This window comes from Mobula birostris, chromosome 14, assembly GCF_030028105.1.
Source record: "Mobula birostris isolate sMobBir1 chromosome 14, sMobBir1.hap1, whole genome shotgun sequence".
Taxonomy (NCBI): domain Eukaryota; kingdom Metazoa; phylum Chordata; class Chondrichthyes; order Myliobatiformes; family Myliobatidae; genus Mobula; species Mobula birostris.
The window spans coordinates 838190-864723 of NC_092383.1; the positions used below are offsets into that span (position 1 = coordinate 838190).

The 26534-nt window shown below is 48.8% G+C and overlaps 1 protein-coding gene and 1 long non-coding RNA gene across 2 annotated transcripts in view; one reads left to right on the plus strand and one right to left on the minus strand.

Annotated features, from left to right (window-relative positions):
• The window catches only part of hdc (histidine decarboxylase), a 37321-nt gene that overhangs the window by 7376 nt on the left and 3411 nt on the right, over positions 1-26534 (minus strand). Inside the window, exons 2-10 of the mRNA XM_072277899.1 lie at positions 23658-23830; positions 21075-21188; positions 14915-15037; positions 11739-11873; positions 9219-9362; positions 7209-7275; positions 2295-2457; positions 1811-1901; positions 1125-1223 (exon numbers count right to left, since the gene is read on the minus strand). Coding sequence (XP_072134000.1) covers positions 1125-1223; positions 1811-1901; positions 2295-2457; positions 7209-7275; positions 9219-9362; positions 11739-11873; positions 14915-15037; positions 21075-21188; positions 23658-23830 — 1109 coding nt within the window. The remainder of the gene's footprint in view (positions 1-1124; positions 1224-1810; positions 1902-2294; positions 2458-7208; positions 7276-9218; positions 9363-11738; positions 11874-14914; positions 15038-21074; positions 21189-23657; positions 23831-26534) is intronic.
• On the plus strand, positions 968-24649 carry LOC140209624 (uncharacterized). The gene is made up of 3 exons (XR_011889030.1): positions 968-1238; positions 21079-21152; positions 23365-24649. It is a non-coding gene; the product is annotated as an uncharacterized lncRNA (long non-coding RNA).

Here is a 26534-nt window from a genome sequence, read left to right on the forward strand (position 1 = left end):
TCCTGTAGTTTGTGGGAGCCCAGGGATACACTGAGCAATGATTTAACTCCTCAGGGCGTTAGACTTTCACCCTCCCCCTCACTGGAATCTTTGCTGACAGCCTCTAGGAGAATTCAAACTCCTTCGGAGAATTTAAATGCAAACAACAGGAATTCTGCAGATGCTGGAAATTCAAGCAACACACATCAAAGTTGCTGGTGAACGCAGCAGGCCAAGCAGCATCTGTAGGAAGAGGTGCAGTCGACGTTTCAGGCCGAGACCCTTCGTCAGGACTAACAGAAGGAAGAGTGAGTAAGGGATTTGAAAGTTGGAGGGGGGAGGGGGAGATCCAAAATGATAGGAGAAGACAGGAGGGGGAGGGATAGAGCCAAGAGCTGGACAGGTGATAGGCAAAAGGGGATACGAGAGGATCATGGGACAGGAGGTCCGGGAAGAAAGACAAGGGGGGGGGGGGGACCCAGAGGATGGGCAAGAGGTATATTCAGAGGGACAGAGAGAGAAAAAGGAGAGTGAGAGAAAGAATGTGTGTATAAAAATAATTAACAGATGGGGTACAAGGGGGAGGTGGGGCATTAGCGGAAGTTAGAGAAGTCGATGTTCATGCCATCAGGTTGGAGGCTACCCAGACGGAATATAAGGTGTTGTTCCTCCAACCTGAGTGTGGCTTCATCTTTACAGTAGAGGAGGCCGTGGATAGACATGTCAGAATGGGAATGGGATGCGGAATTAAAATGTGTGGCCACTGGGAGATCCTGCTTTCTCTGGCGGACAGAGCGTAGATGTTCAGCAAAGCGAACATCTTCGGAGAATCACTGATCTAACATTAAAAAAGACGAGCGAGCAGTGCGCGTTAGCTCTGTCCTTCTGCACCGGGTGTTAACCTTGTTCCACCTTCCCCAGCAGGGGGGGAACGCCCCTAACCCCACCCGAAACATTAACCGACTCTTTCCAAATCAGTTGTCGGATAAAGAGGGCTGTTTTTAACGGAACGGTGGGAACAGTGACACTTCCGAGAGAGCCTGTCGGGATTCACTCGAAGATACGAACAAGCGGAGGGAGAGCCCTGGGCGCCGGTCGAGCCGCCAGCCGGAACGCAGCGAATTTCCCGAGGATGCGCTACTCACGTGGCGGATATGCGCCTGTAAACCAGCCACCCCGAACGAACGGATCACAAACCAAAGCTTCAGAGATCGAAACCGGCGGCTCAGAGGGATCTGCCAGTTCTGTGGGAATAAACGGTGCGTCCAAAACACTCAGCACTTCCTCCTCTGCACCGGTTCCCGATTCCACCGCCCCCGGAGTGCCCCGGGTCCCCGATCCCAACCCCCCCGGGCGGGAGCATGATCCCAATTACACCATCCCCGGAGTGCAACGGGTCCCCGATCCCAGCCCCCTCCCCGGGCGGGCAGGTTACATGATCCCAATTCCACCGTTCCCAGAGTGCTCCGAGTCCCGATTGCATCGCCCAGTAGTGCCCTGGGTCCCCGATCCCAGCGTCCTTCGAAATGCTGCGGGCCCCAGATCCCACGGCCCGGAATGCCGAGGGTAACCGATCCCAGCGTCCTGGAGATGGCACGGACAGATCTCCAATCCCGGTGTCCCGGGAATGCTACATGTTCCCTCTGACTGTGGATCCGATTGGTTTCCCGCCCGGGGTGCGATTCAAGAAATGGGCTCGGGGGCAGCGACATCAGATGCAGCCGGTAACGGTGACCGTACGCGTTCCCGTGTTTCCGGAGAGAACCGCCCCTCCCCCCGGCCCGGGAGCCGGACACCGCCTCCCCTCTGCCCTCTGCCCTCCGGGTCTCACCATGAAGTCCACGGTCGTTCCCGAGTCGGCGTGTTGCAGGTAGGTAGCACCCACTCGGAATGTCTGCTGCAGCTTCCACTGGTCTCTGACCCTGTGGGAAACAGGCCTGGGGTAGGCGGGCGGAGGGGAGAATGGCCGCGGGAGATAGCAGCAAGTGGAGTGGTCGTTGGGATAGAAGCGGAGAGATGGCTACGGAAGTTGTGTCCATAGGGGATAGCAGCGGGGAGATGGCTGTGTGAGGAGTGACCATGGGGAGATGGCTGTGGTCGCGGGTTAGCAGCAAAGGAAGTATTGGGGGAAGGAATGGCCACGGTGATGGGAGATGGCTGTGGAAGGTGTGGCGGCGTGAGATAGCAGCGAGGCTACGGCTCATGGCGGAGAGTTGCGGAGATGGGGGACATTTGGGGCAGTGGGTGTATGGCGCTGGTCAGCGGGCCGAGGTGGCGAACGGCGGCGAGCTGCGGACTCAGGACTCAGGACTCACCACAGCGCGGCGCAGTCAAAGTGAACCATCATCCACTTGGCAGGGTTGAACGTGAACGAGTCGGCGTGCTGCACCCCGCCGAGGCAGTCACGGAATTCGGGGCACACCAAGGCGGCGCCGGCGTACGCTGCATCCACGTGAAGCCACAGACCTTCGCGGGTACCTGGCGGCGGGGTGAGGCCATCAGGACAACCCTTCCGCCCACAATCGAGACCGAGGTCGCGAAATGTTCTGGAGCCGAGCACCGGGACACACTCCACGGGCGGACTCGGTGAGGCTCACAGAGTGAGCGGTACACACGGCGATAACACAGAACAAACATGCCGATAAACACAAGCGGACTGCCGAGCACTGCACCTTTCCCACGCAGGCGGAGACCGCTATCCGCACCGGGATTTCTGTCCGAGCTGTGCCGCGGTTCTACGTCCTTGCGCAGCTTCCCCAACAGTAGAACTATGGCCCAGTTCCTCGTTCATCCACTGTGATAAAGTGTTTTGAGAGGTTGGCCATGCCTAGAATCAATTCCTGCCTTAGCACGGGCCCGGACCCGCTGAATTTGGCCTACCGCCACAAGCAGGTCTCAGTTTATACAATCTCACTGGCTCTCCACACAGCCTTCGCTCACCTGGACAACAGCAATACACACGTCAGGCCAATGTTTACTGATTCAAGCTGGCTGTCCAACACCATCATCCCCTCACTATAAATCAACAAGCTTCAAAACTTGGGCCAGTAAACAACAAATTTCACCATTTACAGCGCCTATTAAAATCTTCAAACGCGCCCCCCCTCCGGAAGTGTTCATTTTTTACAACATTGAAAGACACTGATTTTAATTTGGCTTTTTTGACACTGATCAACAAAAAAACTTTTTTTAAGATTGTGAGGACACGCAGTCCTCTTTTACTGTCATTTAGTAATGCATGCATAAAGAAATGATACAATGTTTCTCCAGAATGATATCACAGAAACACATGACAAACCAACTGAAAAACTGACAAAAACTACATAATTATAACATATAGTTACAACAGTGCAAAGCAATACCGTAATTTGATAAGAACAGACCATGTAAAGTCTCAGAGTCTCTAGAAAGTCCCATCATCTCACGCAGACTGTAAACCTCCAGCGCCGCAAACTTGCCGATGCAGCATCCCAGAAGCATCCGACCACAGTCCGACTCCGAGTCCGTCCAAAAACTCCGAGGCTCCGACCAGTTCTCCGACACCGAGCACCATCTCTGCCGAGCATTTTGACCTCGGCCCCGGCAACAGGCAATAGGTAAAGCCGAAGACTTGGGACCTTCCCCTCTGGAGATTCTCGATCGCACAGTAGCAGCGGCAGCGAACCGGGCATTTCAGAAGTTTCTCCAGATGTTCCTCCGTGCTTCTTCACGTCTGTCTCCAGGATTGTGCACGGCCCCTACTTAACAAATACGATATCATCTCAAAGCTGCCGCGCATGCTGCGTCACGCCGCCATCTTCTCCTCCCTCCTCAGAAATTCCTCTTTCCTGTCATTGTGAAATCAGATCTCTACAAAGTGATCTAAATTAATTACAAATATAAAAACACAAAATAATTGATTGCATAGTATTCACCCCCTTTAAGTCAATATTCAGTAAATGCACCTTTGGCAGTAATTACAGCCTCAAGCCTCAAACCTGTGTGGATGGGTCTCTCGCAAACACGAGGAATTCTGCAGATGCTGGAAATTCAAGCAACACACATCAAAGTTGCTGGTGAACGCAGCAGGCCAGGCAGCATCTCTAGGAAGAGGTACAGTTGATGTTTTGGGCCAAGACCCTTCATCAGGACTAACTGAAGGAAGAGCTAGTGAGAGATTTGAAAGTGGGAGGGGGAGAGGGAGATCCAAAATGATAGGAGAAGACAGGAGGGGAGGGATGGAGCCAAGAGCTGGACAGGTGATTGGCAAAAGGGATATGAGAGGATCATGGGACAGGCGGCCCAGGGAGAAAGACAAGGGGGGGGGAGCCAGAGGATGGGCAAGGGGTATAGTCAGAGGGACAGAGGGAGAAAAAAGAGAGAGAGAGAAAGAATGTGTGTATATAAATAAATAACGGATGGGGTACGAGGGGGAGGTGGGGCATTAGCGGAAGTTAGAGAAGTCAATGTTCATGCCATCAGGTTGGAGGCTACCCAGACAGCATATAAGGTGTTGTTCCTCCAACCTGAGTGCGTACTCCATCTGTTATTTATTTATATACACACATTCTTTCTCTCTCTCTCTCTCTCTCCTTTTTCTCCCTCTGTCCCTCTCACTATACCCCTTGCCCACCCGCTGGGTTTTCCCCCCTCCCCCTTTTCCTTCTCCCTGGGCCTCCTGTCCCATGATCCTCTCATATCCCTTTTGCCAATCACTTGTCCAGCTCTTGGCTCCATCCCTCCCCCTCCTGTCTTCTCCTATCATTTTGGATCTCTCCCTCCTCCTCTCAAATCTCTTACTAACCCTTCCTTCAGTTAGTCCAGACGAAGGGTCTCGGCCTGAAACGTCGACTGCACCTCTTCCTAGAGATGCTGCCTGGCCTGCTGCGTTCACCAGCAACTTTGATGTGCGTTGCTTGGATGGGTCTCTGTCAGCTTTGCACATCTGGACACTGCAATTTCCCCCCATTCTTTACAAAACTGCTTAAGCTCTGTCAGATTGCCTGAGGATCGTGAGTGAACAGCCCTTTTCAAGTCCAGCCACAAATTCTTAATTGGATTCAGATCTGGACTCTGACTTGGCCATTCCAGAACATTAACTTTGTTGTCTTTAAGCCATTCCTCTGTAGCTTTGGCTTTATGCTTGGAGTCATTGTCTTGCTGGAAAACAAACCTTCTCCCAAGTCGCAGTTCTTTTGCAGACTGCATCAGTTTTTCCGCCAGGATTTCCCTGTATTTTGCTGCACTCATTTTACCCTCTACCTTCACAAGCCTTCTAGGGCCTGCTGCAGTGAAGCATCCCCACAGCATGATGCAGCCACCACCATGCTTCATGATAGAGATGGTGTGTTTTTGATGCTGTGCAGTGTTCGGCTCACGCCAAACATAGCGTTTAGTCTGATTGCCAAAAGCTCAGTTTTGTTTTCATCAGATCACAGAACCTTCTTCCAGCTGACTTCAGAGTCTCCCACATGGCTTCTGGCAAACTCTAGCTGAGATTTCATGTGAGCTTTTTTTTCAAACAGTGGCTTTTCTTTGCCACTCTCCCATAAAGCTGCGACTGGTGAAGCACCTGGGCAACAGACGTTGTATGCACAGCCTCTCCCATCTCCGCCACTAAAACTTGTAACTCCTCCAGAGTTGTTATAGGTCTCTTGGTGGCCTCCCTCACTAGTCCCCTTCTTGCACAGTCACTCAGTTTTTGAGGATGGCCTGATCTAGGCGGATTTACAGCTCTGCCATATTCTTTCCATTTCTTGATGATGAACTTAACTGTACTCCAAGAGATATTCAGTGACTTGGAAATTTTCTTCTATCTATCTCCTGATTGTTCTTTCCAATAACCTTTTCACGGAGTTGCTTGGAGTGTTCTTTTGTCTTCATGGTGTAGTTTTTTTCCAGGATACTGACTCATCTGTTGAACCTTCCAGATACAGGTGTATTTTTACTATATTCAACTGAAACACCTTGACTGCACACAGGTGATCTCCATTTAACTAATTATGTGACCTCTAAAACCATTTGCTGCACTAATGGTGATTTGGTGTGTCATATTAAAGGGGTGAATACTTATGCAATCAATTATTTTGTGTTTTATATTTGTAATTAATTTAGATCACTTCATAGAGATCTGTTTTCACTTTGACTAGAAAGAGCCTTTTTCTGTTGATTAGTGTCAAAAAAAAGCCAAATTATATCCACTGTGATTCAATGTTGTAAAACAATAAAACATGAAAACATCCCAGGGAGGGGGAATACTTTTTCCAGGCAGTGATAATAAACCTGGTTCTGATTACTCATTTCAATTCCATCTCCCACAATGTGGCCACACTCCATTTGAAGGAGCAACACCTCATACTCAGTTGGGGTAGCTTCCAACCTGATGGCATGAACATGATTTTATCCACAGTCTGGTCATTTCTTCCCCACCCCCCCTTCTCTTTTTCTATTCTGGTTCCCCTCTCATCCATTGTCCTCTCAGCTCCCCTCCTCCTCCCCTTTCTCCTGTGGAAAATTGTCCTCTCATATTAGATTCCTCCATCTATCCCCTCCCATCTTCTCACTTCCTAGCCAGCTCCTCCCCCACTCACTCACCTTCCCCCTCAGCTGGTCTCACCCATTATCTGACACTTGTATTCCTCCCCTCCCCTCCCTATTCTGGCTTCTGCCCCCACCTTCCTTTCCAGTCCTGATGAAGGGTCTCAACCCAAAACAGCAGCTATTTATTCCCCTCCATAAATACTACCTGATTGGCTGAGTTCCCCCAGGACTCGGTGTGTGTGTGTGGTGTGTGTGTGTAGCCAGCTAAAAAGACATGTGAATGCTTGCCCACACTGGCTAAGGACAGAAGACACCAGCAGGGAGAACCCACTGGAATTGTTTGACCCCAGCTACAGGAGCACCTTCTTGTGACTTCGGCCCATTCCGTTTCGGAGGTGCCTAGTGAGGTCTGTGTGGGAGCTGGAGTCTGGCATGGGTGGGGCAGGTGGTGGTCAATGGGACAGATGGGAGGTGTTCTCCACTCTGGTGTCACTGACAGGTCCCAGGGTTCTCCGCACATCTCTGCATTTCCCTGAGATGACCACTACCTCCTGCTGGACAGAACTCCCTGCCAATCCAGGAGCACATTCCAGGGAGCCACTGCTTCAGGGACCTTTCCTCAGTCTTGCTTTGCAGGAATGGAACACCACCACAGCCACTTCTTCAAAAAAAAACTCAAACTAGAAGCCATTTGGTAAGCAGCAACTTACAGAGGGGTCCAAGTTCGTCCAGGCAGTCGAATGCACACACACCCGTAGTTCCCAATGTGGCACAGAGCTGAAAGGAAAGCAAGACCAGGTTCAGGCACGAAGACCAGGATCAGGGCACTACAATCTCTACAGCAGTAGTGTTGGGGGGATTCAGTGACCCACGCCTGGGGGAACCTGGCCTCAATTTTAGGCAGTTCCCAGGAAGAGACACCCCTCAAGTGAAGGCCCTTGATATCCGGGTTCAGAAACTGCTCCCAAGATCAGGACACCTCCAACCCTGACAGGGGAGCTTCACAGCTGGTGGACTGTCTCCAGCTGCAGACCCCACTAACTGTCCCACTTTTCAAACAATGTTCCTTTATAAAGTTTAACAAGAACAACAAGCCTGTCGGCTCTCGGGTCAGGGGACTCAAGAAAAGCAATGCCGAGAGAGAGCCAGCTACATACTGATTGAGAAAACTTTCCTGGATACAAATTCCACCCATCCGAGCCCTCTGGACCATAGTGATCCCGGTCAACATTGGGGTTGTCAATATTCCCCATTATTACTCCTGTTATACCTACAGATCCCAACATATTCTCTTGAACAATTCCTGCTGATATTGGGAAGCCTATAATATAGTTCAAGTTCATTGTCATTCAACCATTCACATGTATACCGCCAAACAAAACGATGTTCCTCCAGACCAAGGTGCACAATACAGTGTGTATAACTCACAGACATAGCATAAAGTAATATCACCACAAATAAATTGTGAATAGAATATATTCCAGATGATTGACATTTAGCACAAGGTGCATTTGCAACCCAAGTTAAAAAGTAACCAGTATAATTCTGCTGGTGTTTCTTATGTGATGAGACCTGGGAGGTTGCAGGGAGTTCAGTAACCTCATGGCCTAGGGAGAGAAGCTGTTTCCCATCCTAACAGTTTCTGTCCTAACGCTATGGTACCTTCGGCCTGACGGTGGGGCATCCACCCTGACGAATATCTTGACCGGTTTGAGAGAGACCCCAATGATCCTCTCGGCAGACCTTGCAATACTTGGTAAGCTCTTGCGGTCAGACGCATGCAATTCCTGTACCAGGTGGTAATGCAGCTGGTCAGGACTCTCTCGATGGTGCTCCTGTAAAAATTGGTTAGGATGGGGCATGGGAAGGGGTGGGAGAGCCTCACTCACCTCAATCTGCTCTGGAAGTAGAGACACTGCTTTGCGTTCTTGAACAAGGTGGTGGTGTTGACTGACCAGGTGAGACTGTCCATTCTGTGCACGCCCAGAAACCTGGTGCTTCTAACTCTCTCCATGGAGGAGCCATGTATGACAGCCTGCTCCTTCCTAAAGTCCACAGTCACCTCTTTGGTCTTGTCCACATTGAAACTCAAGTTGTTGTGCTTACGCCATTCTGCCGGATGTTCTGCGTCCTCTCTGTAAGCAGTCCTGGCATCATTTTTGATGAAGCCAAACACTGTTGTGTCATCAGTGAAGGTGATGATTCGGTTTGAACTGGATCTGGCTGTCCGGTCACATGTCAGCAGGGGGCTGAGCACAGTGTGCACATGATGGAGCTAGAGATTTGGCTGCAACATGGGCTGACTGTGACCTCTGTCACATCCAGTATCCAGTTACCAGAGAGGGATGCTGAGACCTAATGAGGATTGTTTACCAACACCTTCTGATGAATGATTGTAGTAAGTGATCACCCCTTTCATTTCTGAGTTGCATCCACACACACATAACCTCACAGGACAATCTCCAGGTACACCCTCTAAGTACCATTATGATGTTCACACCGATCAAAATCACAATTCTGCCTCCTCTCTTACCCCCATCTCTGTCACCCCTGCAACACCTGTACCCCAGAACACTACCTGCCAGTCCCGTCTCTTCTTGAGCAGCTTCCAGTAACCGTTGTAATATCCCCATCTCATGTGCCAATCCATGCCAAGTTCATGATCTCACCTGTCAGGTTTCTTGTACTGAAACAAATAAGGTGAATATTCCCAGACTTACAAAGAATGGAACAAGACCTTGTTTTCGATCAGCTTCCAACGCTTGCATCAGAGTCTCAGCTCGAAGAGAGAAGTCACCATCCGTCTCCAGTGAGCGGAGTTTCACTAAAGTAATGAGAGCACCTTTCTGTACTGAAGAGTGGGCCTGCCAAAGAGTAGATCAAGAGTGATTTGTATTCAGTTAAATGAACACACACACAAAATTAATACTGTAAAAAAAAAAGCGCAAAACTACTGAGGTAGTGCACATTGATTTACTGCTCATTCAGAAATCTGGATGGTGGTGGGGAAAAAGATGTTAAGTATGTGTCCTCAGGACCCTGATGGTAACAATGAGAAGAGGACACGTCGTGGCTGGTGGGATCCTTAATGGTGGGTGCCACCTTCCTGAGGCATCGCTCCTTGAAGATGTCCTGGATACTACGGAGGCTAGTCTTCATCATGGAGCTGACTGAGTTTACAACTTTCTGCAGCTTTTTCCAATCTAGCCAGTTAGAATGCTGTCCATGATACATTTGTAAAAATTCTGAGTGTCTTTGATGACATACCAAATCTCCTCAAACTCTGAATAGAATATAGCCTCTGTCGTGCCTACTTTGCAACTACAACAATATGTTGGGCCCAGGATAGATCCTCGGAGACGTTGACACCCAGGACCCTGACCTCCTGGGATCTCCTGATCCCCCTATAAGAACTGATGGCTGTTCCCTTGTCTTACCCTTTCTGAAGTTCACAATCACTTCTTTGGTCTTACTGACGTTGAGTACCAGGTTGTTTCTGCAACACCACTCACCCAGCTGGTCTATCTCACTCCTGTGCGCCTTGTCATTACCATCTGAAATTCTGCCAAGAATAGTTATGTCATCAACAAATTTATAAATGGCATTTGAGCTATGCATAGCCACACAGTCAGGGGTGTAGACAGAGTAGAGCAGTGGGCTAAGCACACTTTCCTGAGGTGTGTCAGTGTTGATCGTCAGTAAGGAGGAGAGGTTAGTTCAGATCTGCATGGATTGTGGAGGATCCATTTGCAGAGGGAGGTACAGAGGCCCAGGTTTGAGCTTTTTGATCAGAACTTTAGGAACGGTTGTGTTAAACGCTGAGATGTAGTCAATGAACAGCAGCCTGACGCAAGTATTAGTACTGTCCAGGTGATCCAAGGCCACATGGCGAGCCAGTGAGATCACACCTGCTGTAGACCTATTGTGGCAATAGGCAAATTGCAGTGTGTCTGGGTCTAGCTTAGGAAGGGATTGATTCTGACCATCACCAACCCCTCAGAACATTTAATCACTGTAGATGTGAACACTACTGGACGATTGTTAAAATGTTTTTTCCCCCCACAGAGTCTTCAGTGACATGCCAAATCTCAAAGTGAAATTTCAGCAGCAAAATCTGACTCTGAGTAACAGCAGAGAAACAAGGCTTGGCCACTTAGAGCACTAACAAAGAGAACAGGATCAGGCAGGCAGAGGATTCACGTTCAGAGCACTAACAGTGAGAACAGGATCAGGCAGGCAGAGGATTAATGTTCAGAGCACTAACAGTGAGAACAGGATCAGGCAGGCAGAGGATTCACGTTCAGAGCACTAACAGTGAGAACAGGATCAGGCAGAGAGAGGATTCACGTTCACTCAGAGCGCTGATATCAACAGGAGAATTAGGCAGAGGGAGATTCAAGTTCAGGGCCCAGGAAGCTGAAGGAAAGGCCACCACGAGGCAGTGACGGAGAGCGACGATGAACACATATCCAAACCTGGAGATCTGAGAGATTTCGGAGGGTTGTAGGGCTGAACAGGATTAGAGAGACGTGAAGGACTGGGAATTTTATCATTGAAATTTTGTTTAAAGGAAGGGGTTCCCAATACTTTTTCTGCATGGACCCCACCATTAACCAAGGTTGGGAAGCTGTGGTTTCCCACCATTGCTGCTCCATATGCATGTGGTTTTCCAAGATTCTGGAATGCTGCTCCTGCTCCTGACATGAATGTTTGAACTCCTCCTCGACTCCAATAACAGGAGAGTGCAGATTGTGGTCATGGAGGACTACAGCACAGAAACAGGCCTTTTGGCCCATCTAGTCTGTGCTGACCTATTATTCAGTCTACTCCCATCGACCTGCACCTGGACTACATCTCTCCATATCCCTCCCATCCATGTATTATCCAAACTTCCCTTAAATGTTACAATCAAACCCATACCCATCACTTCCACTGGTAGCTTGTTCCACACTCTCACCACCGTCTGAGTGAAGGAATTCCCCTCATGTTCCTCTTTTACCCCTCACCCTTAATCCATGACCTCTAGTTGTAGTCTCACCCACCCTCAATTACCCTATCTATAGCCCTCATGATTTTGTATAACTATCAAAGCACAGCTGCAGAACCACACAACACGAGCAGCCCCTGTACCGGCAGCTCAGTGAATGAAGTTGGAATAATTGCACCAAGTTTCCTGTTGACTCAGTCCAACTCCTTGGCTACAGGGAGAAGATCAGAGGGGTGATAAGGGCAGATCTTACCTGGTCCGAGGCATATGCCACAAGACGGGAGGTGAGCACAGCATCATCTGTGTTCGGCTCACCGCTCCTTAGCTCAGTGATCTTGGCTTTTCTTGCAGCCAGCATGGCAATCAGTGTCGACTCGCTGACCGTGCCCTGCCGTGGATAAAAACCCCAGGTTAACACGTGGCCTCGGCACACTCACATTTAGTAACAAGATTCTGGCAGTTCTTTCAGCTTCCGCACGTCCCCCGATCTCTGCACCGATTCAGACTCAGACGCTCACTATCAACTTTCCTCTCGGTGTGCATCTTCACTCTGCTGACGAATCTGCTGCGTAGATTTTAAGCAAAATGTTTGGTAGGATCCAATGTGGTGGATGTGTCAGATTTAAATGAAAATCATTTCAGTGATTCCAGATATCAACAAGCCTGACAGACTGCGAGGGTGTTGCCGGAACGTGAGGACTCGAGTCAGAATGAAAGATTGAATCGGTTAGGACTTTATTCCCCGGAGTATTGGAGAATGAGGGGAGATTTGAGAGAGGTGTACCAAACTATGAGAGCTAAAGATAGGGTAAATGCAAGCAAGCTTTTTCCTCTGAGAAATAAGAGAAAATCTGCAGATGCAGGATATCCAAGCAACACACAAAATGCTGGAGGAACTCAGCAGGCCAGGCAGCATCTACCTAAACAGTCAACACCATCTCCAACTGGATTCCACCACCAAGCACATCTTTCCCTCCCTCCACTTCTGCTTTCTGCAGGGATCTACACGACTCCCTTGTCCATTTGTCCCTCCCCACCAATCTCCCTCCTGGCACTTATCCTTGCAAGCAGAACAAGTGGTACACCTGGCCTGACACCTCCTCCCGCACTACTATTCAGGGCCCTAAACAGTCCTTCCAGGTGAGGTGACACTTCATCTGTTGGGGTCATTTACTGTGTCCAGTGCTCTTGGTGTGGCCTCCTGTATATCAGTGAGAACTGACGTAGATTGGGAGACCATTTCACTGAGCAACTATGCTCTGTCCACCATAAGAAGCAGGATCTCATTGTGGCCACCCATTTTAATTCCACTTCCCATTCCCATTCCAATGTCTGTCCGTGGCCTCCTCCACTGTTGCAATGAGGCCACACTCAAGTCAGAGGAACAACACCTTGTACTCTGTCTGGGTAACCTCCACCTGAATGCATCAACATCGATTTCTTCAACTTTTGGTAATGGCCCCCATCCATTCACCATCCCCATCCCCTTTTCCCCCTCTCCCCATCTCGTTGCTTTCCTTCACCTCCCTTCGGTGCTCGTCCCCCCTCGTCTTTCTTCCAATGCCTTCTGTCCTGTCCTAGCAGGTTCCCCCTTCTCCAGCCCTGTATCTCTTTCACCAATCAACTTCCCAGCTCCTTACTTCACCCTCCCCCACCCCCCCCCCCCGGTTTCACCTGTCACCTTGTGTGTCAGTAACCCTCCCTTCTCCCCACCTTTTAACACAACTCATTTAATCACCACTCCTGCCACATGGTCTTAGCCTGAAATGTCGACTGTACTCTTTTCTGTAGATACTGCCTGGCCTACTGAGATTTTCCACTGACGACCCAGTCGATGAGAAGTCAGGGAGGGGCAAGCCGTACCCAGTTGACGAGAAGTCACCAAGAAATGTTGATGAACAGAAACACCTTGGTAGTCAAGAGTAGAAAGTCAAAATCATTTTCCCGATGGTAGAGACATCAAAAACAAGAGGGCGATGGTTTATGGTGAGGCAAAGGAGTCGTAAAAAGAATTTAAGGGGAACAAAAGTGTTTCTTCTCTGGAACGTGGTGGAAGTGGTACAGTTATGATATCTGACAGATATGGGAACAGATAAGGCAAGAAGATTCAGACGTTGTAATGGCAAAAGGGATGGGTAAGGATGGTCAGCATGGAAATGCCCTGTTTCTGCTCTGTACGACTGCTAAAGGGGGAAAGGTGGATTTTAGTGATGGCAGGCTGTCAGCTCTGGGGATTTATGGGTTCTCTGCTGTCCCAGCTGATAATCAATGGAGTCATGAATAGCAATACACCTAAACTTGGCCATCTGAGGAAATAGCTTCGCGGTTACTGGAAGATATCAACATACTACCGAGATGGGCTCCAGGTAGTAAATGGAGTTTAGTGGGGAGAGCACTGGGCAGGGCAAACCAGGCAAGGAGGCAGGATACTGAGGAATGTGCAGAAGCCCATGGTAACAGGGTACTGAGAAATGTGGAGAATCCCACAGTAACAGGATACTGAGAAATGTGGGGAATCCCACAGTAACAGGGTACTGAGAAATGTGGGGAATCCCACAGTAACAGGGTACTGAGAAATGTGGGGAATCCCACAGTAACAGGGTACTGAGAAATGTGGGGAATCTCACAGTAACAGAGTTAGGTACACAACATGGTTAAGGTGGCAGACAGGACATGGTTAAGGCAGCTGGGCACAGAATACAAGAGTAAGTGTATCAAACAAGTACTGAACACGGCACTGGTCGGACCATAGCTGGGGCACCATGCTCTACTCCGGTGTGAGGACTCTGCAGAGATTGTTCACACAGACTCGAACATTTGAGAGGTGTTAGCAGTCTGGAACTCACACTCTTAAGAGTGGGAGGTCATTAGACTGCACTGGCACAGTGTTTTGAACAGCCCTGTCCTGGATAGCTGTGGACCAAGAGATGAGAAGTGGGATTGTAACCAACATGAGCACAAGTGGCCAAATGGCACCCTCTTTCCCACGCAGTTCCATTATGCTGGACAACTGGGCTGTTGAATTCGCTGTCACACCATGGACAGGAATTGAATGGGAAGTTGTACCTCAATCTCAGGAGAAGCTACTGGCTGTAGAAGTCCATTTGTCAGGACATTGGCCAGTCCACCCTGGCCCCAGTCTCTGGTGCTTACATCTTCAACCACTCATCAGCAGGGAGTCTGGGAGAGCACCAACAACTGTGGGAGCAAAGTGTCCGACTCACACGTGAAGAGTGGGAGCTGAGAGGCCGAACCTCTCCACCGAGCCACTCACTGCACCAAGTTCCACAGCAGTCCAACTGAATGGGGCATTTATCAATGTGGGGCAGCCTGCAGTCTCCCAGTGGACTGACACAGCAAGAGGACCTGTGAACAAGACTGAAAAGTGTTTGTCAGCACTGTAGAGGAGACAGGCTGGAGCTGAGGTACCTGCAGTACTCCCCCTCCATGGCCCTCAGGGTGATAGTGCAGGAACTGACTAGGGAGACCCAGCATGGTAGCCAGCCAATCCAACACACACATCTCCAGCTCGGTACAGACAGGACTCGAGGCCTGTAAATCAAGATCAGACAATCAGTACAACACATACACAGCTCCAGCTCGGTACAGATGGGCTCGAGGTCTGCCAATCAGAATCAGATGGTCAGTACAGTGTGACCACAGTCCAGCAATCATGCTCAGCCGGCAACAAGGCCACTCAGCCCATCAAAGCTGAGCCACCATTCAATGTTATAAATATTAACAAGATAAAGATTTGCTTTATTTTCACATGTACATCAAAACTTACAGTGAAATGCATTGTTTGTGTCAGTGACCAACACGGTCCAAGGAAATGCTGAGGGCAGCTCGCAAGTGTCGACACGGTTCTAGGGCCAACACAGCCTGTCCACAACTTACTGACCCCAACTCATACAGGACATGTCCACATCTTACTGACCCCAACTTGTACAGGACATGTCCACATCTTACTGACCCCAACTCATACAGGACATGTCCACAACTTACTCACCCTAACTCGTACAGGACATGTCCACAACTTACTGACCCCAACATGAACGTCTTTGGAACGTGGGAGGAAACCAGAGCACCTGGGCAAGCTCGCGTTGACACAAGGAGAATGTACAATCTCCTTACAGACAGTGACAGGAATTGAATCCCAGTCACTGGTGCAAAGCATTACACTAACCACGAGGTTACCACAACTCTATAAAATATAGCAGCAGAATTTGACCCTCAAGTCTGCTCCGCCATTTCATCATGGCTGGTCCATTCTCCCTCTCAGCCCCAATCTCCTGCCTTCTCCCCGTATCCCTTCATGCCCTGACTAATCAAAAATCTATCAACCTCTACCTTAAATATACACAAAGACTTGGCCTCCACAGCTGCCTGTGGCAAAGAATTCCCCAGATCCACCACCCTCTGGTTAAAGAAATTCCTCCTCATCTCTGTTCTAAAAGGATGCCCCTCTATTCTGAAGCTGTGTCCTTTAGTCTTAGGCTCCCCCACCATAGGAAACATTCTCTCCACATCCACTCTATCAAGGCCTTTCACCATTCGATAGGTTTCAATGAGGTTACCTCTCATTCTTCTGAATTCCAGTGAATACAGGCCCAGAGCCATCAGAAGCTTATCATATGACAAGCTGTTCAATCCTGGAGTTACTTTTTTGAACTCCTTTGAACCCCCTCCAGTGTCAGCATATCCTTTCTAAGATAAGGAGCCAAAAACTGCTCACAATACTCCAAGTGAGGCCTCACCAGTGCTTTATGAAGCCTCAACATTACATCCCTGCTTTTATATTCTAGTCCTCTTGAAACGAATGCCAACATTGCATTTGCCTTCCGCACCACAGACTCAACCTGCAAATTAACCCTGAGGAATCCTGCACAAGGACTCCCAAGTCCCTTTGCATCTCAGATTTTTGTATTTTCTCTCCATTTAGAAAATAGTCAACCCTTTCATTCCTTCTACCGAAGTGCATGACTTTACACTTCCCAACATTGTATTCCATCTCCCACATCTTTGCCCGTTCTCCTAATCTATCTACAGCAAGTCCTTCTGTAGCCTCTCTACTCCTTCAAAATCTACCTGCCCCTCTACCTATCTTCACACTGCCTGCAAACTTTGCAACAAAGCCATCAATTCCATCATCCAAGTCATTGACATAAAATGTAAAAAGAATCGGTCCCATCACAGAGAGCACTAGTCATTGGCAGCTAACCAGAATACGCTCCCTTTATTACTGGTGAACACAGCAGGCCAGGCAGCATCTCTAGGAAGAGGTACAGTCGACGTTTCGGGCCGAGACCCTTCGTCAGGACTAACTGAAGGAGGAGTGAGTAAGGGATTTGAAAGTGGGAGGGGGAGGGGGAGATCCAAAATGATAGGAGAAGACAGGAGGGGGAGGGATGGAGCCAAGAGCTGGAAAGCTGATTGGCAAAAGGGATATGAGAGGATCATGGGACAGGAGGCCCAGGGAGAAAGAAAGGGGGTGGGGGAAGCCCAGAGGATGGACAAGTGGTATAGTCAGAGGGACAGAGGGAGAAAAAGGAGAGAGAGAGAGAAAAGTAATAATAATAATAATAAATGAATAAATAACAGACTTCTATATATTGGCGAGACCCGAAACAGGCTGGGAGACCGTTTCGCTGAACACCTACGCTCTGTCCGCCAGAGAAAGCAGGATCTCCCAGTGGCCACACATTTTAATTCCACATCCCATTCCCATTCTGATATGTCTATCCACGGCCTCCTCTACTGTAAAGATGAAGCTACACTCAGGTTGGAGGAACAACGTCTGGGTAGCCTCCAACCTGGTGGCATGAACATTGACTTCTCTAACTTCTGTTAATGCCTCACCTCCCCCTCATACCCCATCTGTTATTTATTCATTTATCATTTATTATTATTTCTCTCTCTCTCTCTCCTTTTTCTCCCTCTGTCCCTCTGACTATACCCCTTGCCCATCCTCTGGGTTCCCCCCCCTTTCTTTCTCCCTGGGCCTCCTGTCCCATGATCCTCTCATATCCCTTTTGCCAATCAACTGTCCAGCTCTTGGCTCCATCCCTCCCCCTCCTGTCTTCTCCTATCATTTCGGATCTCCCCCTCCCCCTCCCACTTTCATTTCTCTTACTATTTCTTCTTTCAGTTAGTCCTGACGAAGGGTCTCGGCCTGAAACGTCGACTGTACCTCTTCCTATGGATGCTGCCTGGCCTGCTGCGTTCACCAGCAACTTTTATGTGTGTTGCTTGAATTTCCAGCATCTGCAGATTTCCTCGTGTTTAGGCTCCCTTTATTCCCACTCTTTGGCTTTTGTTAACCAGCCACTGACTTATCCATGCTAGAATCTTTCCTATAATACCATGGGCTCGTAGTTTGTTAAGCAGCCTTGTCAAAGGCCTTCTGAAAATCCAAGTACACATCAACTGATTACCCTTTGTCTATCCTGCTTGTTATTTCTTCAAAGAATCCCAACAGATTTGTCAAGCAAGATTTTCCCTTCAGTCTATGTTATCATGTACCTCGGAAACCACATCCTTAACAATTGAATCCAACATCTTCCCAACCACTGAGGTCAGAATAACTGGCCTATAATTTTCTTTCTTCTGCTTCTCTTCCTTCTTGAAGAGTGGAGTGCCATTTGCAATTTTCCAGTCTTCTGGAAACATTTCAGAATCTAGTGACTCTTGAAACATCATTACTAATGTTCCCACAATCTCTTCAGCCACCTCTTTCAGAACCCTGGGGAGTACACCATCCTCATCTACCTTCAGACCTTTCAGTTTCCCAAGATCCTTTCCCCTAGAAATAGTAACTTCACACACTTCATGACCTCTGACACTTGGAACTTCCACCATACTGCTAGTGTCTTCCACAGTAAAGACTGATGCAAAATATTTATTCAGTTCATCCGCCATTTCATTGTCCCCCCATTACCACCTCTCCAGCATCCTTTTCCTGTGGTCCGATATCCACACTCGCCTCTCATTTACACTTTATGTATCTGAAGAAACTTTTGGAATCCTCTTTAATATTATTGGCTAGCTTACTTTCATATTCCATCTTTACCTTCTTAATTACTTGTTTAGTTGCCTTCTGTTGGTTTTAAAAAGCTTCCCAATCCTCTAACTTCTCTTTAATTTTTGATCTATTATATGCACTCTCTTTGACTTTTATGTTGGCTTTGACTTCTCTTGTTAGCCAAGGTTGTGTCATCTTACTTTTAGAATACTTCTTCCTCTTTGGGATGTATATGTTTTGTGCCTTCCAAATTGCTGCCAGAAATTCCTGCCACTGCTGCTCTGCCATCATCCCTGCCAGTGTTCTTTTCCAATCAACTCGAGCCAGCTTCTCTCTCAAGCCTCTGTAATTCCTTTTACTTCATTGATACATCTGATACTTCTCCTTTTCAAATTTCATGGTGAATTTCATCATATTACAATTACTTTCCCTGAGGGTTCTTTTACTTTAAGCTCTCTAATCAATTCCGATTCATTGTACAGCATCCAATCTGGAATAGCTGAATACCTAGTGGGCTCAACCATATGCTGCTCCAAAAAGCCATCTTTTTAGGTATTGTAGAAAGTCCCCTCTTGGAATCTAGCACCAACCCGATTTTTCCCAATCTACCTATCAGGAGTTATATACAGTTTTGTCCTTAGCTCTTGCAGTTCCCTCACTTTATTCATATGATTCAACACCTTCCAACCCTATGCCACCTCTTCTTAATTTTTTTTACCAACAGAACAACGCCACCCCCTCTGCCTTCCTGCCCTGTCCTTTCAATATAATGTGTATCTTTGGACTTTAAGCTCCCAGCTATAATCTTCTTTCAGCCATGATTCAGTGATGCCTACAATATCATACATGTCAATCTATAACTGTGCTACAAGTTCATCTACCTTATTCCATATATTGCGCATATTCAAATACAACACCTTCAGGCTTGTATTTGCCCATTTCGATTTTGTCCGCTTGATGTTGCAATGCATTCTGTGAGCCCTGTCATCAGCCTCTCCATGCCAGGAGTCTCATTGCCTCTGTTTGTAAACCAACTACATCACCTTCAGCACCATCACTTCAGTTCCCAATCCCTGCCAAATTAGTTTAAACCCACCCAAACAATTCGAGCCAACCTGTCCGCAAGGATAATGGCATGCTGGCCTTCATAACAAGGGGAATTGAGTATAGGAGCAAAGAGGTCCTTCTGCAGCTGTACAGGGCCCTGGTGAGACCACACCTGGAGTACTGTGTGCAGTTTTGGTCTCCAGATTTGAGGAAGGACATTCTTGCTATTGAGGGAGTGCAGCATAGGTTCACAAGGTTAATTCCCAGGATGGCGGGACTGTCATATGTCGAAAGATTGGAGCGACTGGGCTTGTATACACTGGAATTTAGAAGACTGAGAGGGGATCAGATTGAAACATATAAGATTATTAAGGGATTGGACACGCTGCAGGCAGGAAGCATGTTCCCGCTGATGGGTGAGTCCAGAACCAGAGGCTACAGTTTAAGAATAAGGGGTAGGCCATTTAGAACAGAGTTGAGGAAAAACTTTTTCACCCAGAGAGTGGTGGATATATGGAATGCTCTGCCCCAGAAGGCTGTGGAGGCCAAGTCTCTGGATGCTTTCAAGAAAGAGATGGATAGAGCTCTTAAAGATAGTGGAATCAAAGGTTATGGGGATAAGGCAGGAACTGGATCCTGATTGTGGATGATCAGCCATGATCACAGTGAATGGCGGTGCTGGCTCGAAGGGCCGAATGGCCTACTCCTGCTCCTATTGTCTATTGTCTATTGATATTGGTCCCCCGGGGCTCAGGCATCACCCATCCCTTTGGTACAGGTTGTACCTTCCCAAGAAGAGATCCCAATGATCCTTAAATCTGAACCCCACCCCTGCATCAGTTCCTCAGCCGCACAATCACCTGCTAAATCATCCTATTCTTACCCTCACTGGCGCCTGGCACAGGCTGCAATCCAGAGATTATTTCCCTGGAGGTCCTGCTTTTCATCTTCCTACCTAGATCCCTAAAATCTCTCTTCAGGACCTCCTCACCTTGTCTACCTGTCATTGGTGCCCCTTCTGGCTGCTCATCCTCTCCCTTGAGAATAAGACCATAAGACACAAGAGTATTGTGCCCACAGAACCTCTGACTACTCCTATCAACACTGCAGTCCTCTTCACCTCCCTTTCTTTGAGTCAAAGCACCAGAAGCTGTAGCTGCCCCCACAATAGTATCTAAAGTTGTGTCATTATTATGGAACGGCCACAGGTGTACTTTGCTCTGGCTGTGCATTTCCCTTCCTTCTCCTGACAGTATCCTAGGGACCACCTCCCCGTACCTCTTGTCTTTTGCCTCCTCGTTCTCCTCTACAAGTCAAAGGTCACCCTACTGCAGCTCTAGTTCTTTAACACATTCTCTGAGGAGCTGCAGCTCAGTACGCCTGGTGCAGACTAGAGGTCTCCCAGACTCCCCACACCTCCCACAGTACAAAACACTGCCACTGGAGCCATTCTCATTAAACTACATGTGAGGATTGAACAAATAAGAACAGAAAGTAATTTACAAGTGCTGTTCTTCTTACCCAGGTGAATCCCAAGCAGTTCACGGCATCTGACAACATGTCCCCGAGCAGCGACGGCCAGGAGCAGAGAGCGGGGAAGTAAGCGTGCATGTGCGGGCTTTGCCAGTGGACGAGCTGTGGCGGGACATGGGAGGGTTAAAGTCTGCCAACTCCTCCTTTGCCCAGAATCTGCTAACCCCACTGCCTGGAGCTCACCAATTCCTCCAATGAGGAGAGCCCACCAAACCCCTGCCGCCTGATGCCCGCTAACAGTCCCCGGCACCTAGAATGGTGGGAGAGGGTCTTATTGGAAAACTACTACAGCGCAACCCCACCCCCCGACTGACCTCCACCTTGCTGAGCCCAGCAACATCTGTTAGACACCCCCTGTTATTTACCTCTCGAACGGCTTCCCACTAAGGAGCACCAGGCCATTGTCTCCCACACCATCACTGACCTCTTTAACTCTGGAGATCTCCCATCCACTGCCACCAACCTCATAGTTCCTTCAACCCGCACCTCCCGTCTCTACCTCCTACCCAAGCTCCACAAACCAGCCTGTCCAGGTAGACCCTTTGTTTCTCCTTGTTCCTGCCCCACTGAACTCGTATCGGCATTCCTCGACTCTACTTTATCCCCCATTGCTTCAGTCCCTTCCTACCTACATCCGTGACACTTCCCACGCTGTGGATCTTTTCAATGATTTCAGGTTCCCTGGCCCCCATCATCTCATTTTCACTCTGGATATCCAGTCCCTATACACCTCCATCCCCCACCAGGAAAGCCCCAAATCTCTCCTTTTCCTCCTAGACACCAGACCCAACCAGTTCCCCTCCACCACCACTCTCCTCCGCCCAGCGGAACTTGTCCTCACTCTCAATAGTTTCTCCTTTGGTTCCTCACACTTCCTTCAAACAAAAGGTGTAGCCATGGCACTCACGTAGGTCCCGGCTATGCCTGCCTGTTTGTCGGCTAGGTGGAAAAGTTACTGTTCCAAGCCTACATGGGTATCACTCCCCAACTTTTCCGATGCTACATCGACGACTCCATTGGTGCTGCTTCCTGCACCCGTGACGAGCTCGTCGACTTCATCAACTTTGCCTCCAACTTCCAACCTGCCCTCAAGTTTACCTGGTCCATTTCCGACACCTCCCTCCCCTTCCTTGATCTCTCTGTCTATCTCTAGATACAGTTATCTACTGATGTCTATTATAAACCCTCTGACTTTCAAAGCTACCTGGACTATACCTCTTCCCACCCTGTTACTTGTAAAAAGGCCTTCTCTTTCTCTCAATTCCTCTCTCTCCGCTGCATCTGTTCTCGGGACAAGGCTTTTCATTTGAGAGCTAAGAGATGTCCTCCTTCTTCAAAGAAAGTGACTTCCCTTCTTCCAACATCAACACTGCCCTCAACCACATCTCCTCAATTTCATGCATGCCTACCCTCACCCCATCCTCCCACCACCACAGCAAGGATAAGGTTCCTCTTGTCCTCACCTACCACCCAAGCAGTCTCTACACACAGGACAAAATTCTCTGTGTCTTTCACCATCCCCAACAGGATCCCAGCACCAAACATCCAAGCATATCTTCTTTCCCCCCTCCCCACTTTATGCAGGGATCACTCCCTTGTCTATTCATCCCTCCCCATCCTGGCACTTATCCTTGCAAGCAGAACTTGCCTCAACACCTCCTGCTTCTCTACCATTCAAGGCCCTAAAAAGTCCTTTCAGGTGAGATGACATTTCACCTGTGAGCCTGTTTGGGGTCAAATACGATGTTGGGTGCTCCGGGTAGAGCCTCCTGTGCATTGGTGAGACCCAACATAGATTGGGAGACCCTTTCACGGAGCACCTACGCTCCACTCACCAAAAAGAAAGTGGGATCTCCCAGTGGCCATCCATTTGAATTCCACTACCCATTCCATCATGTCAGTCCATGGCCTCCTCTAGTGTCGTGATGATGCCACACTCAGGTTGGAGGAACAACACCTTACATTCCGTCTGGGTAGCCTCCAACCTGATGGCATGAACATTGACTTCTCAAACTTCCGGCAATGTCCCCTTCACCATTCCCATTCCCTTTTCCTTCTCTCAGTTTATCTCCTTGCCTACCCATCACCTCCCTCTGGTGCTCCTCCCCCCTTTCTTTCTTCCATGGCCTTCTGTCCTCTTCGATTAGATTCCCCCTCTTCCAGCCTGAATCTCTTTCACCTATCACCTTCCCAGCTCGTTACTTCACCCTCTCCCACCCCACGGTTTCTCCCATCTCCCTCCTTTCTAACTCTACTCCTCATCCTTTTCTTTCTCCAGACCTGCCGAAGGGTTTCGGCCGGAAACGTCGACTGTACTTTTTTCCGTCGATGCTGCCTGGCCTGCTGAGTTCCTCCAGCATTTTGAGTGTGTTACCCAATGGTGGGGGTTGTTTCTAGCAGGGCAACAGCTGGTGGACATTGTAAACCACTCCCCCACCAACAAAACAGGGCACCAACTCCATCGTGACAGTCGGAGCGGAGAGAGGAACCTTTTGCGGAAACAGAAACGGTGGGGGCTGAGAGAGAGTTTGGATGCTGGGAGTGAGTGACTGTTTGGGAGGAGTTTCTTACCCCAGGCATGATGACCCTCTCGATGTCGGCGAAGATGCTGCTCCAGCTCTCAGGGTCCTGGGGAGCAGACATCGGGATCAGGGGCCGCAGGAACCCGGGCTTCACATCCGGGAAAACGCGGCGCTGGCGCACCGATCTCAGGTATTCAGCAATGTAGTCCACCAATTCCTTCCCTGCCGAGACAGCGGGGCTTGTTCACTGGGGTCTTATCAACGGCTCCAGCTCCCCTGTTCCAGCTAACTCGCCCTCATCCCAGCCACCACCTAGCACGCTTATACCACCACCATACTCCCTGTCCCACAGCCGGTACCTAACCCACTCCCCACCCCTGCCAACTTCCCTCTCCTCAATGCCTCCATCCCCTCCCTTCTCCTCACCTCCTCCCACAATCAGCACCAACTAACCCCCCCACCCTCCCCTCCTCATTCCCTTCCCTGTCCCACAGCCAGAACCAAATTCACTCCCCACCCCAGCCACCTTCCCTCCCCTCAATGCCTCACCATCCCCTCCCTCCTCCACCTCCCACAATAAAACTAAACTCCCACCCACCTTTTCTCCCCATCCTCTCCCTGTCCCACAGCCAACTCCTCCCACCCCCACCCCCACTTTGGCCATAGATAGTCTGTTCTGGAGACATCTTGCCCAACCAATCTGAGCAAGTTCCAAGAAGTAGAAACACTGATGGAGAAGAGGTGGCAGTGATTTGGTTCACCGAGATCCCCCAGTGATGGGGTTTGGGGGGGGGGGGGCACATGGCAGTGTAGTGGTTAGCACACGTGGTAGTGTAGTGGTGAGCACAACACTTCACAGCACCAGGGACCTGGGTTTAGTTCCCACCACTGGCTGTAAGGATTTTGTACATTTTCCCCGTGAACAAGTGGGTTTTTTCCGGATACCCTGGTTCCCTCCCGCTGTCCAAGGTGTATTGGCTGGTAGATGATTTGGTCGGTGTAAATTATCCCATGATTAAGCTATGGTTCAGTTGGGGGTTGCTGGGGTCCTGAAGGGCCAGAAGGGCCTATTCTGTACTGTATCTCAATAAATTAAAAAATAATGTCTCCGACAAGGTTGTGCTTAGAAACACAGAAAACCTGCAGCACAATACAGGCCCTTCAGCCCACAATGCTGGGTGCCGAACACATACTTACTTTAGAAATTACTAGGGTTACCCATAGCCCTCTATTTTTCTAAGCTCCATGTACCCATCCAAAAGTCTCTTAAAAGACCCTATCGTATCTGCCTCCACCACTGTCACCAGTAGCTCATTCCACGCACTCACCACTCTCTGCGTAAAAAGCTTACCCCTGACATCTCCTCTGTACCCACTCCCAAGCACCTTAAACCTGTGCCCTCTTGTGGCAGCCATTTCAGCCCCAGGAAAAAGCCTCTGACTATCCACACGATCAATGCCTCTCAACATCTTACAGACCTCTATCAGGTCACCTCTCATCCTCCGTCACTCCAAGGAGAAAAGGCTGAGTTCAGTCAACCTATTCTCATAAGGCATGCTCCCCAATCCAGGCAACATCCTTGTAAATCTCCTCTGCACCCTTTCTATAGTTCTCCACATCCTTCCTGTAGTGAGGTGATCAGAACTGAGCACAGTACTCCAAGTGGGGTCTGACCAAGGTCCTATATAGCTGCAACCTTACCTCTCGGCTCCTAAGTTTGATCCCACGGTTGATGAAGGTCAATGCATCGTATGCCTTCTTAATCACAGAGTCAACGTTGGGAAACTAGTCCACAGGGTTAGAGACCAGGGTCAAAGGCAAATGCCATAATTAGCTCCAAGATTACCTTGTTGACTGGATGCAGGTGAAGGATGGACTCTCTGGCCAATGATGTTCAATCAGGGTCTTTACTGTTTGTTATTAGACATCAAGATTTGGAAATTAACGCAGGAAGTACGACCAGAAATTTTGTAGATGATAAAGGATGGTGTAAATAATGTGAATTCTTACTTCACTTCCTCATCCCCAACCCCCACCCAGCCACCTTCCTCCATACCTGGACTCACCCATCACCACAAGATCAGAAAACATAGGAGCAAGTAAAATCAACTGACTTATGATTCATCCATTCTGTTATGGGACATAGCAAAATGGTGCTCACCACATCCCAACTGTACACAATATTTTGATTTATGAAGGTGTAACTATTCGTGTCATCACTTTCAAGGAATTCTGGATTTGTATTCCAAGATCCCTTTATTCCAAGTACCCTACTGCTCACCATGCAGGATCTATCCTGGTTGGTCCTACTGAAGTGCAACACCTCACACTCATCGGCATTAAATCCCATCTGCCATTTTCAGCCCATTTTTCCAGCTGGTCCAGTTTGCACTGCAAGCTTTGATAGTCTTCCTTGCTGTCCACTACACCCCTAATTTTGGTGTCATCCACAAATTTGCTGATGCAGTTTACTACATTACAATACAGATATTTGATATAGATGACAAAGAACAGACCCGGCACCGATCCCTGTGGCACATCACTAATCACAAGCCTCCATTCAGACAGGAAGCCATTTGCTACCACTCTCCAGCTTCTCTTGCTAAGACAATGTTGAATGCAATTTATTAATTAATCCTGAATGCCAAACAATTAAACCTTCTGGACCAAACTCCACGTGGGACTTTGTGTGGCAAATGGAATTTGGATTGTCCCAAAAAGCTCAGTCTAATGTCTTGGTCACACGTACAACTAGTTCACTTGCTATCATCCCTACTAGTACCTATCAGCTGGTGTCCATTCCTGTCCACTTCATCTGCAAAACAAGTGGGGAAGTGCTGTGGATATTGGAGAAGGTCTTGTCTCACATCCTTGGCAAGTATGTACTGTCAATAGAGAGGCTGTTGTGAAGGTTCACTGGGGAGGG